This window comes from Camelus dromedarius, chromosome 4 (assembly GCF_036321535.1).
Source record: "Camelus dromedarius isolate mCamDro1 chromosome 4, mCamDro1.pat, whole genome shotgun sequence".
Lineage (NCBI taxonomy): Eukaryota > Metazoa > Chordata > Mammalia > Artiodactyla > Camelidae > Camelus > Camelus dromedarius.
The window spans coordinates 90,125,726-90,141,777 of record NC_087439.1 but is presented as its reverse complement, the minus strand read 5'-3'; the positions used below and the strand labels follow the sequence as shown (position 1 = coordinate 90,141,777).

Sequence of the window (16,052 nt, the reverse complement as noted above, 5' to 3'; positions counted from 1 at the left end):
TTTAGGCTTAGATGGTGCAGCTGTGAGCTAAGAAAGTGAGATTTCTCATCTCCCTTTTTGAAAGCTAATGATACATCCTTAAATATAACAATGAATGGAGTGTGGCTTATGTGGACTGGGGGTCGACAGAGCCAAGATGTTGGGAGAACAGGGGTGGGGGAGAGAATGCTGATGGTGAATTGCAAAGACTGAGGAGCAGCTGCATCATCATCTCCAAAGGGGAAACTGAGTCAGGGCAGAGCGCAGATCCCTGGCAGTGTTGAAAGATGCTACAGATGGACTGCGTGGACCTCTAACAGTGAAAAGCAAAAAGGGTCAGGCTGAGGGTCTCAAATTGGCACTGGGGAGCCTCTTCCATTGTCAGGTGAAGTGAAAAGAGTTTAAGTTCATTGGGAGGGACTGGTCCCCAGAGGAGGAAAGTGTCAGGAAGAGAGAGGACTGAGTCTGGAAAAGGACCAGTGAGCCATGTTTCATTCCTTTACTCAATGCTTTACCTGGTTTTCCCTAAGAGTGTGTGAGGGCCTTGAAGAACTTACTCCTTAGTATTTAAGTAAATTTATGATACTTGTTTATAGAAAAACGGGCTGATAATTTAATTCATCAAAAGCGTGGTATATTCTCTGCACAACTAAATTAGTATGGTCTTATGCTCAAGTCTCCCCCCTTATAATTCAAATGTTACCACGGGCAAGCGCCATCACATTTTCAAGTTCCACTGGCCAAACATGGTTTCGCTCTGAAAGGAGGTGGTGTGCCATCTGTGGTTCAGAACATAGACTCAGGGGGGAGGGTTAGATCAAGTGGCAGGGCGCATGCCTAGCAGGCATGAGGTCCTGGGTTCAATCCCCAGTATCTCCTCTAAAAATAAATAAATAAGCCTTATTACCTTCCCCCAAGAACAACAACAAAAATAGCAGAACACAGACTCAGCAGGCATAGTTTTGAATCTCAGCTTTACCACTTACTAGTTACAAAACCCTGGGGAAATGAACTTGCCCTCTCTGAGGATGATTTAGGCTTTGCAGAACATGCAGTCTATCTGTCGAACTCTATCACTGCGTGTCATAAAGCATGGCCTAATCAAACTTTATAGACCTATGCCATAGTTTACAGACCCCGATCTCTAAGACAGAAATAATATCATTTACCTTCAAAGGCTGCTGTAAGAATTAAATCGGTTACTGCCTGTTTATTTCTTGGTACTCAGTAGACATGCGATCACTGCAAGCTGCTATTACTATTACTGTTCCTAAGGTTATTCCAGCTCAGACTGTGACTATGATCCATGGCTCTCAGACTTCCAGGACAGGCAGAACAGGCTCCCCAACTGAAAACAGCTTTTCTGAATGGAGGACTATAAGGGAATGTGACTAACAGGGAGTCAGTCCTCTGTAGCTCCCGCCCCTAAGGGTTCCACATTGCAAAGGCCAAAGAATGCTACCCCAGTGTGATGATCTCATTTCAAAACAATAAGCAGGTAAAGCTAAGACATTAATTTTACTTTGTACAATGAACCTGTTACATAATCGTATGCTTTTTAACTGCAGGCACACAATTTTCTTTGGTGGTACCTTGTCTACTTAACATTTTGACATCCAACCCTAGACATCCATTTCAAGTTGAAGCCAACTGTTTTAGAGTTGAAAAGCTTGGATCCTCTCTCACACCGTCTCATACCTCAGCACAAACTAAAGATAGAGGTCATTACACTAAAGCTCAGAGCAGAAAACTATGCTGCACTGATGGTTTATGCAAGATTGTTTGATATTAGTCTTCAGCATCTTGGGAGTTGGTTTGGGTAATAAACAAGGACCAATGACCATCTTGTACACAAGCAGCTTGGAAAACAGTAACAAGTTGTGACCAGGGATTTGTGCCTATCCCTGCTTCCCACCCCTCCCCCAAATATAATCTCAGCCTAAATTCCTGGCCCTACTTGGTGAAATAAAACATTGCAGATTCCATATAACAGAGGTTTAATGCACATACTCTGCCAACCTGTTCAAGAAAAAAAGCAGTAATAGAAGTTGACATTAAGTAAAATATTTTTTAGCTTATAATTTAAACATTCACATTTGCTACTGTTAATAATTTTTTCTTATAACACTAAACATATAAATCATCAGAAAACGTCAGTATTTTACTTTTACAGTTACAACAGTGAATAAAAACGGAGTAGAAACACTTGACTAAAAAGATGAGAAAAGGCAAAACTATAAAATGTTGTGACATTTCTCTCGGAAACGGTGTGTCATCGACAGAGCAGATTTACCCATCCCCAGGAAAGCTGTCAGCAGAGGCAGAGAGGCAAACCATCGTTGCCTTCCACCTGGTGGATCCTCGTGCGGGTGCTAACGTGGGATCTGAGTGGGAGAGGGGCACATGATCCACCCCTGAGGAGGCTGGTGCCTGGCAGGGTTTTAGGTTTCTGATATTGTTCCTATTTTGGCAAAAATAATTATAATCAGGTAATGAGGCACTCAAACTATAAGGGCAAGTAATTACTGAGATAATCTAATAACCTATGTCGTTTAAGTACTAACTAAAAATAGCCAACATAGTAATTAAGCTCATTTTAAATAATTTAGCTAGTATCTATTTTTATAGTATAATCTTTTTATAGAGACAGTAAGAGTTTTCAAATGGCCATATCTGTGTTCTTACTGATCATGTTGATTCTAGATTATCAGGCACACCCGTGAGCTTCCAGAGCGCCGCTGATAAAACATTATACATGAAATTTTTAAGCTGTTGACATTTTGCGTCCGTGTTATAAATGGGTTGTAATTCGATACTTGTGCAGTTACGTTGCCATACCACGTTGAGGGTACACACAATTGCTGTATACACATGGTATTAACCTATATTCTGTTGCTGAAAACCTGGCTGGGAGTGAAGTCTGGAGCTTCAGGGAGAAACAAGGCACCAGAAGCCACACAGGTGCATGGGCCCTCTGCCTGCCTGCCTGCCAGCCACCCTGCCCTGCCCTGCCCTGCCCTGGCCCTGGCTGACTGGCTCCTAGGCAGAGAAGGAGGCCTGGGTCTCTCGCCAATTAAATCTTTGCTCTGTGCTTGGACTAAATCCAGACAGAACTTGATGGGCTCCTCATCGGCCAGGAAGCAGATTGCGTTTGATTTCACAGATGTCCCTGGAAATACAAGACTGAGTGTTAAAGAGTGTGTGGATGGCGGTTAAAATCTGGTTTGATACTAACACAGGTTTAGTAAAAAAAAGAAAAAAAGAGTCTGTCACTGAGCCATGACTGTAGAGCTGTTCCAGCAGGAGTGAGGAGGGAGAGCAGCCAGAGCCCACCTCTTCCCCACTGTTCCGGGGTCCTTGGGTCCAAGGGGTGTGGTGGATCGGGGGAGGGGCACTGCAGGGGGAGGGGGAGCGAAGGAGCGGGATGGGGGCGGCAGGATGTTATTTTTCCGGGCGGCAAACTGGAAATTGCAGGGAAGAAGCGCTGATAGGGTCGGTCAGGTGATGGGAGGTTGAGCGCTGCTTTGCTCTGTAGCCTAAAGGAGTCATTAGACTATTCGCTGCCATGAGTTCATTGTCTGGAAGTACTTAATTGCCATGAAGGTGCAGGAAGAAAACAATTTTTAAATAACTCATCTCAGGGAGGTAGAATTTCCTCCCCTAAAACTACTGGTTTTGCCCCTCTGCCAACTTAACAGAACACAAACCATACTTGGGTTTTCACAGTTACCCACAGCCTGTGTGCTTAAGAACTGCTGTTATACTTGTATGTGGAATCTCAAAAATACCACAAACTAGTGAATATAACCAAAAAAGCAGCAGACTCACAGATACAGAGAACAAACTAGTGGATCCCAGTGGGGAGAGGGAAGGGGGAGGGGCAGCATGGGAGGGAGTGGGCGGCACAAACTATCGGGTGCAAGACAGGCTCAGGGATGTATTGGACCACATGAGGAATATAGCCCATATTTTGTAATAACTGTAAGTGGAAAGTTACAATTTGAAAACTGTATAAAATTTTTTAATTAAATTAAAAAAATATAAATCACCCCTCCACCAAAAAAAATCCCTCTTATATAAGTGGTAACTGTCCACATTCCTCAGAGGAAGCGGCACCTCTCTAAGAAGGGTTCATAGGGTTATTTGACAACGGGAAGTCCTGGGAAGTCAGACTCTGCAAAGGCCTTCAAGGAGAATGTCTTGACTTCTCTCCAGCAGTGCTGCAGGGCCAGGTCAGAGGTGGTCCACACTAAGGGGATGGAGCCTGGCATCCCAGGCTCACAAGATGGGGACCCTGAATACTAACCTCGGACAGCAGACTTGGGAAGGCAGCTGCGTTCACCGGGAGTGCCTCCCACAGTTCCCTGCAGAGATACACAGCGTGTACTCAGGGATAGACTCTGATGATACAATACTAGGAAAAACTTCACAAGCCCGGTTCCCCTTTCCCACGCCTAGATAAAAACATATGTAATAAAACCTGCTAAGCATCATTTATTGTTTGTTTCTACACAGCAGAAGCCTCTTTTCTTATGGGCGTCAGGGCAGGGGGCTTCCTGTCCTGCAGCCCTTGTGCTGGGACCACGACCTGAGCCTCACCGTGGCAGGGTCTGTGGCTCCGACAAGGCACTGCAGAGGTGGGCTTGCTGCGTTTGTGTGCAACTACTCTATGGCTCCTTGAATCAGCAAAACCTCAGTTCTCAATCAAAGGAAGCAGAAGAGGTTTGGACGCAGAAGGAAAGCGCAGCCGCGCCTGGAGTGCCCGGCGGGGAGGAGCGCGTGTCCCTATGGCTGACTGCTCCTCTGGCTTTCATGTCTTTGTTTCCTCCTGCGGAGGTGCCGCTGGAGCTGCAGCTTGTTGGTGAAGAACATCTGTCTCCAGCCCAGATCCTTGGCCAAGGCGCGCATATCGGGGGTGATGTGGTCACAGGTCGACTGGACTATCTGCTCCCACAGACTGTCAGACCTGCACAGCTGCGGGGGGGAAAGCCAGAGGTGGGTTACATCACACACGGGTTCAGGAGAAGTCGTTCGCCCACTCACAGAATCACCACCCAACTCCTGCTGCCTGTGAGACACTGGAGGAAACACCACGGGTGCATGAAGATATGCCAGACATGGTTCCGAGCCCAGACACTTCCTCTTTGAGGAGAGGGGCACGTGCACAAATGTCTGAAGGACAAAGCAATATTCAATTAAAGGAATAAACCAAGTCTTCATCTCATTTAAGATGTGAAAAGCAAGATAGTTATAAATAGTCCATATACAACTTTACATAATTTATATATACATTATATGGTTGATTTCCAATTAGCCACCAAACAGAGGCTGGTGGGGTTGACCCAGGGCTGCGGCAGCTTCTCCAGTGGGAGCCTTGCTAAAACACTCCTGCTCAGCCCTAAAGTCATCTCCTCCTCCCGGCTTGCACCGCTGACGGCTTCATTCTCTGCAGGCCACTCATCAAAGTGAACCATCAGCCCTTGGAGACTGCCAACCAGCACATCTAAAATCTACCCACGCCTGGTACCGGGGTCCGGTCCACAAGTTCTACTGGGAGTCCTCTGTGTGCCTGGCATCACATCGTGCCTCAGAGTGGCCTGCAAGATTCCGTCCACTCCCCAAGCCTGCCGGGCACACGGCAGACTGAGGATGACCTTCCCTGGGATGCTCTCCTGCAGTCCGGGGCTGTCACTGAGGGCCATGAGGTTGAGGACGGACAAGACCCCTCTGGCCCAGCATCTGCCCAGGACCTCTTTGCCCTCTCTCCAAGCTTCCGTTTACCCAAGATTTCCTACTAGGACTTTTGCCATTGCCACCATCATTTATGGCAACCACGCTCATCAGTCTCCCGCTACTAAACACTCTTAATGTGGAGTTTCCTGACCCCTTCCTTCCATGCCACCGAATCCTTCCTGAAGTTAAGGCTTCCGTTATATTTATTTAGCATCTCTGACCTTAGCGATAGCCTTGGTTTTTTTGGTAGGAACACACAAGACTAGAAACATGGAAAGGTGCTGGATATTTGATGTTGCCTGGTGAGAACTCCAGCAACACAAAATGTGCTCAAAGAATGGTCCCACGTGGGCCTCAGTGATGGATGCTTCCTGGCTCCCTCCTTCTGGTGCCAATCGTGCACTCTGGGAAGTCAATCACCAACCAGATTTCCCTTTCCTTCGGTCTGCTCGGTGGTCGTCAGATGTGAAAATCCACAAGTGGAAAGAACAGGAACGGTGGACGATTGATGGTCCTTAATGAGGAGCCCACAGTTTCTTTAATCCAGGGGGGCCAGAGCACGTGGAGCGGGGCCCCTCCTTTCTGCTCAGACCCTCCCAGACCTGCACCCCCTGGAGTAATGCCCACAGAGCCCTCTCTCACAAAGAAAGGCAAGAAGCAGGTGGGCCCCTTGACGGTCAACAGTGGTGGGAAACAAGGTGGCCTCTGGGTGATGAGCAGTGCCGATCCTGTGTCTGTGAATAATAAAGACAACTGAGCTGACTGATAGGATGAAAATTAGGGTGAATTAATCCTTTCACCATTTAACGTTGCTTTTAGTAGGAAACTACTTTACCACTTAAGAGAAGCAGACAGGCTTGGTAAAATCCCTCCCATCCCAGAATACTGAATTCAGCTCTGCTCTATTTAGAAAGGTGTCAGGAGTTTTGAGGACCTAAATGCCTAGAAACGTGCACGTATTGGGGAAGAGGGAAGAGGCATCGGAGCGGATAAAACAGAGTCAAGAGCCAACGTGCTGAGATCCACACACTTGATTCTGCAGGAAAGGCCTTCACTCATGGCTCAGTCATTCTTCCTTTCCTTTGAGTTCGTTTTAGTTTCGTGCACAGCCTTGAGACCTTAGCAGTTAAGCACAGCAAATCAGAAGGGTGGTTGACACCATCAGGGGCAGAACAGTGAAAGCAGAGACCAACAGGTTGAGAAACTAATGGTAAGGGGAAGAAACAGGAAAGAGAAAGGCAAACTAAAATCACTACAGTTTGGTCCATTTAGTGTAGAGATAAGGCGCCCCGCAGTTTTCAATAGCCACTTCACGCGTCCATTCATCCACCCATCCAAGCTGTATGGAACGCCTGTTGTACGGGACAGGCCCTTGGTTTCAGACCACAGAATACATTCTAGGTTGTTTAAGTGGAAGGGGATTCAGGAGAGGCAGCTCACAGAATATGTAGTAAAACCAGAGGGAAAGGTTCAGTGCTACACAGCCATGGACAACAGCAGCCAGGTTTTAAAAAAAATCAGAACAAGAAACTCAGGCTGTTCTAGGAGAATTCTCCCTGCTTCTGCTGCTCCACACTCGCACCTCGGATGGGATGACACCGTGGACCAGACATGAGAACCCCGCCCCCCAACGCCTCCAGCGCTGTGCTTGCAGGAAAAGCATGGCGCCTGCCTCGCCTTGCTCACATCTTCCTCCCAAGACTCTCGCACGTGGGTCTCCTGGACAGATCCCAGGCTGCAGCCCAGCTGCAAAGACATCCAGGAAACGCAGTTGTTCCCCTCCTTGCCTTTACAGCACAGAAGGGCAACTCCATGTAGTATCGGGGGTTCAGGTGAGTGTGGAGCCAGCCAACCCACAGCACGCGCCTTGGTCTGACCTCTGGCCCCGCTCATCCACACGGACCCCGCTTCTCACACTTAACTTCCAGACGACAGTAGCAGCACGGCATGCTCCCACCCGGCACAAAGCAAGTCCCCGCCACACGGGCGGAAATCTGTTCATTCTCTGCCTTCACCTCCACCCGACTCCTGCCAAGTCCCCGCAGTCACTGCAAACCTCTAGGTGATGTCTGTTCCCTCAGTTAATCCCAGTTCATCTCCGTATCCTATGCACTAGAATTAGAAAGTTAACTGGTACCAACTTGCCCTGAATAAAATAGTAGAAGAAAAGGAAGGAGGAAATGTTGGTTACATATAATTGTATATATAACTGGGTGAGGAAGAAAAGTTGGGGAGCTACTCTAGTCCTGGGTTCTCCAGCTGGTCACAAGGTAATGGTTGTATTTGTCGTTTTTTATTCTACTCCCCATTCGGTCTTCCTTTTGTCCTCAGTCAGCACCTCAACTTGTCAAGATTCTGCACCTGCTGACGTGAGCCAAACCGTCTCCAGTTCCTGCCAGGTGTGAGCACTTCCTGATCCTGCAGATAGAAGACGCTTTCGTCTTCTTAATTAAGTTTTGCCATTGAACATGCCAGTATTAGAAGGCACTGGCAGGGATGGTCTGGGTTCCCAAATGCTTCGTAATTCCATTGTGAACCAGCAGCTCTATTTCTCCCTGATGAGCTAACATGGTAATGCTAATGCCTGTTTTGGGGTTTCTTTGGCCGGTTTGTACAGTGGCATTAGGAGCCCCATGTAGCCTGGGAGCAATCTTAACTTCTTGTTCAACAGTCATTGTTGTTCCTTAGGTGAAGGCGTTTATTTATTTTTTAATGGCGGCACTGGAGATTGAACCCAGGACCTCGTGCACGCTAGGTATGCACTCTACCACTGAAAGCACTCGTTCTTTGACTACCAAGCTCTCTAACCTAGTAAAACCCAAAGTTGTGGTGGAGGAAGCAACATTTTTTCACCTCGGTGACGAGGTGTGATTGATCCCAAGAGCTACTACTCCCACCTCCGTCCTTTGGTCGTAGCTACAGAAGCAGCAGGACCGTGTGCCGGTCAGGGACTGAGGGCATGTATCACGCCCTGTAACTGCACCCCATCCTCACCAACCGTGGCCTGCTGGCTGGTGGAAGAGCAGGCATCCCCAGTAACCCCTCCTGCTCTGAGGACAACTGTTTCTAGGAAGTGGAGAAAGCTAAGGGCAGGCAATTGTGTGCTCATTTCCTTATTTATTTACATCTATTGGTTTAATAAATAAATGTATTTATTTCAGCACAATAATCTGAAGCCATCTTGTATGGGTTACAATGGTGGGAAAATAAGGCACTCGGTCAGTCACACACGACGTGGCCGGAGGAGCGTGGGTGCGAGGAGGGCGGCTCCACACCCGGAAGAGGTGGTTCATCCAGGGAGGACACAGCGCTGCTCCCTCCATGGGGAGGAGGGTCCAGTGTGACTGACCCATCAACTCGTTACTGACTGAGCCCCTGGGACATGGCACCTTCCTGGGGGTTCAGCATTGTCTCCCCCGTGACAGTGGCCACAGGAAAAGAGGAGACTCACGTGGTTGAGCCCAGGTGCAACTTCTATTTTTGCCCCTGGGGCACCTGGTTTATGAACCCAGCTGGGAAATCAGCTGACTGACATCCGTAGAGCAGACCCATCTCATTACTGACGACCTCCTCAGCACTGAGTGCTCTCTGGTCACATGAGACACAAATATCTGTTCCCTTTGGCATGCTCTGAAAAGTCCATCCAAAATACCTCTTCCCCGAAACTCCTCACTCATCTCCAAATCTTGTTCTTTTCAAGTCAAAACATTTGTCTCTGCCCTACAGAAATCCAAGAGGTGTTTCTCAAAAGCAGAAGAGTTACCTGCAAAAGAATCATGCCTTTACTCTAGAAGCCTGGAGTCACAAGCTGTCACTTTCCCGCTGCAGCCTGCCCCGGGTTTTGGCAAGGATCCCACGGGCCATGGCCATACAGGCCACAGACGCTTGGAGCAAATCTGCCGGATCAGATGGAGCAGTGATGTGGCTGCTTCCCCTACAACCTGGACCAGCGGCCGGGCCCCACTTAAAACTGGTAGCTTCCTGGGTGACTTGGTAAATGAATCAGAGATGCAAACTCCAGTGTGCTGTATGTTCTCTTGAGAACTGAAAAGGTCCACAAGACCTGTGCTGCTTTCTCACGGCAGGAAGTGACAACCAGGCAACAGAGCCTGGACAGCGTACTGAGATGGCAGGCCTCTCAGCTGCTGAGGAGTTCATCCCCTACTCCCTGACACGGACATATCTTACAAGGCATCTAAGCGTCTGCTACTTCCTGCTCACCAGCGTGGTGTCATCAGCGTGGACCAGCACGTGTAAGGTGATGGCATCCATAGCTCTGTAAGGGAAGTATGACCCACAGCTGGAGAACAGCTGATAACCCTAAGGCAAAATGATGAAGGTGTGCTGCTATCCCCATCAGGTGAAAGCAAATCTATTGTGGCATTCTTCCTGGAAAATCCAGGAGGCTGTGAGGGTGGTGTGGAACAGGGTGGTGACAAGGGAGGAGGTGAGCGATGGTTAGATTGTAGATATATTTTGAAGGTCAAATTCATAAGACTTGCTGATGAATTAGCTGAGAAGGGGAAAAGAGAAAAAGTAAGGGTGAGCTTTTTGGCTTGAGCAGCTGTGTGAGTGATGTTGACAAGGATGGAAAAATAAGATAGGAGAAGGAGAACTGGTGAATAGGTATGTGTTGGGGGACATGCAGAGAGGTCTGGCTCTGACATGTTAAATTTGAGATGTCTAGACTACGTCTAAGTGCTGAGCCTGCAATTAGACATAAAAGTTAGGTATTCAAGAAGGCAACCAGGACTGGAAACATGTTTGAATATTATCTGCATGTAAGTAATATTTAAAGCTATCATCTCAGGGTGACTGTAAATAGAGAAAACAGCCCAGGGAAGAGCTCGAGGACATTCGAACATTAAGCAGTCAGGAAATAAAGTTTTCAGAAAGGGAGACTGAGAAGAACAAAGAAAATCTGGAGAGTAATCAAATGTGTCAAATGCTGCTGAAAAGTCAAGTAAGACAGGAATTAAAAACTGACTGGAGTATCCAATGTTCACAGCAGCCAAGTCACAGAAGCAGCCTAAATGTTCATTGACAGATGACTAGATAAAGAGGATGTGATGTGTATATATACAATGGAATATTACTCAGCCATAAAAAAGAATAATGCCATTTGCAGCAATATGGATGGACCTAGAGATGATCATATTAAGTATGTCAGACAGAAAAAGGCAAATGTCATGATATCATTTATATGTAGAATCTAAAAAATAATAATGCAAGTGAACATATTTACAAACCAGAAATAGACACACAGACATAGAAAACAAACTTATGGTTACCAAAGGGGAAAAGGGTGGTGGAGGAGGGATAAATTAGGAATTTGGAATTAACATATACACACTACTATGTATAAAATAGATAAACAGGACCTAGTATACAGCACAGGGAATTATATTCAGTATCTTGTAATAACCTATAACAGAAAAGAATCTGAAAAATATATATGTGTAATTTTTTTTAAAAAAACTGACTGGTGTATGTTACAAGGCGATGTACGACAGCAGCCTGGACAACAGTGTCAGTGGCTTAGTGCGGGTGAATGCCTGGGCAGAGTCCAAGAAGGAACAGGACAAGAAGTAGGAAGAGCAAGTGAAAAGAAAGCTTGAGGAATTTTGCTTTAAGAGCAGAATGGGGAGTGGGGTCGGGGAGCTTCTTAAAAATGTATGTTTATGTGCTGATGGAAATGACCCACTAGAGGGGTGAAATTAATGACGCAGCATGAAAGGGGCATAACTGCCGAGCCCAGCTGTCGAATGGGTGAGAGAAGGTGAAATCCATAAGGGGAGGTGTGGCCATGGATGAAAATGGGAAGAATTCATCACCTGAGACAGGAACGAGGCACTGACGGACCAAGTGAAGGGCCAAGGAGGCAGTTCTCTTACGACTGCTTCCAGCTTCTCAGTGAAATAAGAAGCCACAATATCAATTATGAGTGAGGAAGAAGGAGGAATGTCGGAGACTTTAGGAGAAAGAAGAGGATGTGAAATAAAACATCTCGGCAGGTAAAAGAGAGTAAGAAACTCAGTTCCTTACAGGAAAGGTATTTTCTAAGTTGGGTTTTAAAGTCAGACACCTCTTCAAAAAATACAGACCCAAGAAACGCAGAAAAGAGGGGAAATGAAAGGATGGTCTCTTTTTTTCTAGTACTGAAGATGTTAAAGCAGGTGACTGTATTTGAGAAAAAATACAATTATAATACTACCTTCAGATATAGAAATCTTGATAGACGCACTGCTTTGTGCTGGCTCTCCCATGTGTGGCGGACACCGTCCCTCTGTTCTCCCATACTGCCTTGTGCCATGCAGTTAAATGGGGCCGTATAATTAGTTCTGGCCCAAGGACTATGAGTAGAAACACCGTATCAAAACATAGCACATGAACCTCAGCTGTCTCTTCCCTGCCACAGTGACTAAGGACAGCACAAGTTTCAGATGGTGCCGTTACAAGACGGTGGGGTCTCCAATAGCCGGGGTCCCTGAGGAACTTCATGGAGCAGAGCCTCCTATCAGCCCACAACGGGTACAAATCATGAATGAAAAAAAACAGCTACTATCGCCTTAATCTACTGGGGCTTTAGTCACAATCTATAACTTAGTCGATCCTAATACAGTTACTGTGGAAAACTTTTGAATTTTTCTAGTACTTATATATAACACATAATTGCAATTTATGGATGACTACAAGCTTTGAATCCTTCACAAGGTAATGAGGAGGTCCTTCTTGTAGTGACACTCATTCAAAATGGAATCACCTTTAGGGAATCCCATCAGTTAAATGATAAGCTGATACAGACTCAAACCATCTTCTGACTTTATCCTTTCTGTCAGTTTAAATTCCACGATTGCAAACTTGGCTCATTAGCAATGACTCATAGACAAATACTTAAAAGATATAAAAAAGAAATCTGAGTGATCAGGATTACACAGATAGGACAGCAGCAAGGATTAGGAAGACTCTGACAGGTCTTGAGGGGGTGAGAACCTTTTCTCTCATGGACGCTTCCATGTATCCAAAGGAAGAAAATATTTCCAAAGCCATGGCCTGTCATTCTGGTACCCGCCTGCTGTAGTTCTTGTCTAACTGAGGGAAAAAACACATTCCCATCCTTAACTCCAGCTTGTAAAAGACAGAACCTTTTCCTTATGTTCTTCAGGGACCAAAGTAGACAAGTTAACTAGCAAACAAGGTGGATTTGAATCCTGGCCCTTCCCCTTCGTAATTACATAGTCCTGGGCATTCTACTTAGTGCTCTGAGCCTGTCCCCACATCTGATCTTGCATTTGATCACACGAGGAGCAGAACAGAGTGATTTAAGCACACCAGCTAGGGAGTAGGGCTGCCCCAGCACAACACCTGGCTCCACTGTTCACTCTCTGTGCACTTTATCTGAGCCTCTGTTTCCTCCTCTATAAAATCAAGACAAGATAGTCTCTACCCATTCACCTCACAGTGCTGCCTGAGGGTTCCCCTGGATTATGTCCAGTCAGTGCTTAGCACATAGTAGGTACTAAATTCAATAAACAGTAGTTATGATTATATGGAAATGATACTAAAATTTTAGTGCCATCAACATGAAGGATAACACGTGTAAAGCACATGGAAAATGTGTAATTAATGGGCAGAAAAGGGAGACAGAACAGCTTGCTACCTCGCCCATTTCTGAGAAGACACTGGAAAGAAAGGTCCCGTAGGCACTCAGCTACAGGGAGTCAGTTCAGTTGCCATGATTGAGAGTCTGGGGAGGCCTCCCCCACACTGAGACCAGGATTGAGACCCCGTGTCCAGCATGTGACAGCTGTCTGGGATTACAACATATTCTAAATATAAACAATAAAGGAAAACTCTTAGAAAATGTCTTAATATTAAAAAAAAAACCTATGGTTACCAAAGGGAAGGGAGGGATAAATTAGGGGGTGGGGATTAACAGATACACATTAGTATATATAAAATAGATAAACAACAAGGACCTACTGTATACCACAGGGAACTATATTCAATTTCTTGTAATAACATATAATGGAAAAGAATCTGAAAACGAAAAATATATATGTATGTATATGTATAATTGATTCACTTTGCTGTACACCTGAAACTAACATTGTAAGTCAATTACACTTCAATAAAAAATGTTTAAAAATTGTGAACTACATTCAATTATCTTGTAATAACCTATAATGGAAAAGAATCTGTAAAAGAATATATATACATATAACTGAATCACCTTGCTGTACACCTGAAACTAATAGACCATTGTAAATCAACTACACTTCAGCTAAAAAAAAAAGAGATCTTCTGAACTTCCTTTGAAAAATCTAAACTCTGTAACACTAGTGTAGATAACTACCCCATTACTATATAACAGAGAGTAGAGAAGAAAATTATAAGGTTTTGGAGGAAAGGAAGGAATTCTCAAAAGAGCTGAAATTTCCACCAGTGTAAGTTCATTTGTGACTCATCATATTTTATAATGAAAATATCTACCATTTGTTTTGCATTATAAGTTGGTCTAAAAAATACCCCCATCTAAGACTCCCAAACCCTGGGGCTCTTTTGCTTGGTAGATGCCAGGTTGCAAAATACAAGGTACTGTACCATCCTGACTACCGTTGTAGCTACTTTGAATCCAAAACACAGCTAATCATGGATTTAGCTCCCCCTGGCGGTGGTGCATGAACTTAACACACAAAAACTACGGTAAGAGTTGAAAGGCATCCTAGGGCTTATCTAGTTAAAACCTTTCTTTCTACAAATGGGTAAATCAAGGCTCAGAGGGGATGAGGGTGTGGCTGCCCAAGGCTCGTGGTGGGGAGTGGCTGAGTGCAGAACGAACCCAGCTCTCTGGCCTCGAGCTGATTTAAACACCCACACTGCCTGTACCCAGTGCAGATGGAAAAGCACCCTCCCACTTCCACCCCAAGCTTCCAGACCTTCAGAGTCTCGTGAGATATTTAATCTGCACAATTTTACTATCAAATGGTCAAATTCTTGGCCTGGATGCTTAGAAACAGGTTGCGGTAAACCAAGAAAACACAGGTGCTGGGTCCACCGAGACCCACCAAATCTGACCCGCAGGGCATGGGCCCGGTCTCTCTTCCACCTGCTTCCCAGGGGCTTCGCCTACTTGGCCAGACTTGGGAACCACAGTCACCAAGAATTGGGGAAAACGAGTAAAAACCTATTTCTCCACGGCCAAGATGTGGCAGAGATTTTCGTCCTCAGTGGGTCTCACGAGGGCCTGAGTCACAACCAAGAGGGATGTGTTTGTTAGCTAATCATGATTGTCCCTTCCCCTGCATGGGCCTCAGCAGCCCCCAGGAAGGTCCCTCGTGGCAGCCTGACCTCAGTGAGTGCTCTGCAAGCCTGGGGCTGGCCCTTGGCATGACTTCCCAGTGCACGGGGACACTGGGTTCACCTCTCAGGGCGCTCGTCTTAGCCAAGCTCCCAGAGGATGCCTCTCTGTGGGTTTAGCTGAGAAATATAACCATCCAGCCCACTTGACCTTAAGGCACTCATCCCTAGAGGCTCCGCGGCTTGGTCAACATGGAATCAGGAGACGAGGAGGGCATAGCTCAGTGGTAGGAACCATGCTTAGCACACGTGAGATCCTGGGCTCAACCCTAGTATCTCCATCAAAAAATAGGTAAACCTAATTGCCATTTCCCCGCACCTCCACCCTACCCCCCCTAAAAAAGAAACATGGAATCAGAGTGAGGGCAGGCAGCTGGATGGCCCTGATTGCTGGTGGCATTAGCTGGCAGCATTAAGTTTTAGAGGAAACTGGGCTGTGGGCTAGCACCACGGGGCCCCTGCTCCCTTCCACCCAGAGTCCCCACACCCTCTGTGTCTCCCATGTGTGATTATGCCTCTAAGGCAGACCCATCACTTCACCCAGTCTGAGTCCAGTCTGGCCTTTGGGACCTTTCTGTCTTATAAAGGTGACCTTGCAGCTCTCACTTTCGGTTTTTGTGGGTTTGTTTTTTTGTTTTTTGTTTTTTGTTTTTTGTTTTTTTTGATAATTTGTTAAAATTATCATGTTTTAATACCACTATTTTATAAAAGAAGGGACATTTTAACTCTCCCCCAAATAGAAAGGGCTAACCACCAATGAAGAATGGTTATTTAAATGGAATCAGTTAAGAGGGGAGGGTATAGCTCAAGTGGCAGAGAGCCTGCTTAGCATGCACAAGGTCCTGCGTTCAATCCCCAGTGCCTCTTCAATAAGTAAACTTAATTACCCTTCCCCAAAATAAAAAAGATTTTAAAAAAAGATTTAGAAATAGGAACTACATGTAATGTAGTAGCTCAGGTTGGACCCTGGAACATCACAG

The 16,052-nt window shown here is 46.0% G+C and overlaps 1 protein-coding gene across 4 annotated transcripts in view; it reads right to left on the bottom strand.

The window, feature by feature from the left end:
- The window catches only part of FBXO36 (F-box protein 36), an 84,527-nt gene continuing 68,475 nt past the window's right edge, over nucleotides 1–16,052 (bottom strand). The window contains exons 4-6 of one of the 4 annotated variants that reach the window (XR_004136876.2): nucleotides 4,579–4,953; nucleotides 4,286–4,343; nucleotides 1–3,148 (exon numbers count right to left, since the gene is read on the bottom strand). Coding sequence is in view for 1 of the 4 variants with exons in the window: in XM_031452344.2 (XP_031308204.1) it covers nucleotides 4,765–4,953 (189 nt within the window). In the remaining 3 variants the exon portion in view is untranslated. Of the gene's footprint in view, nucleotides 4,344–4,455; nucleotides 4,954–16,052 lie in introns of those variants that run through there. The other 3 variants (XR_004136875.2, XR_004136877.2, XM_031452344.2) reach the window with 3 other exon arrangements.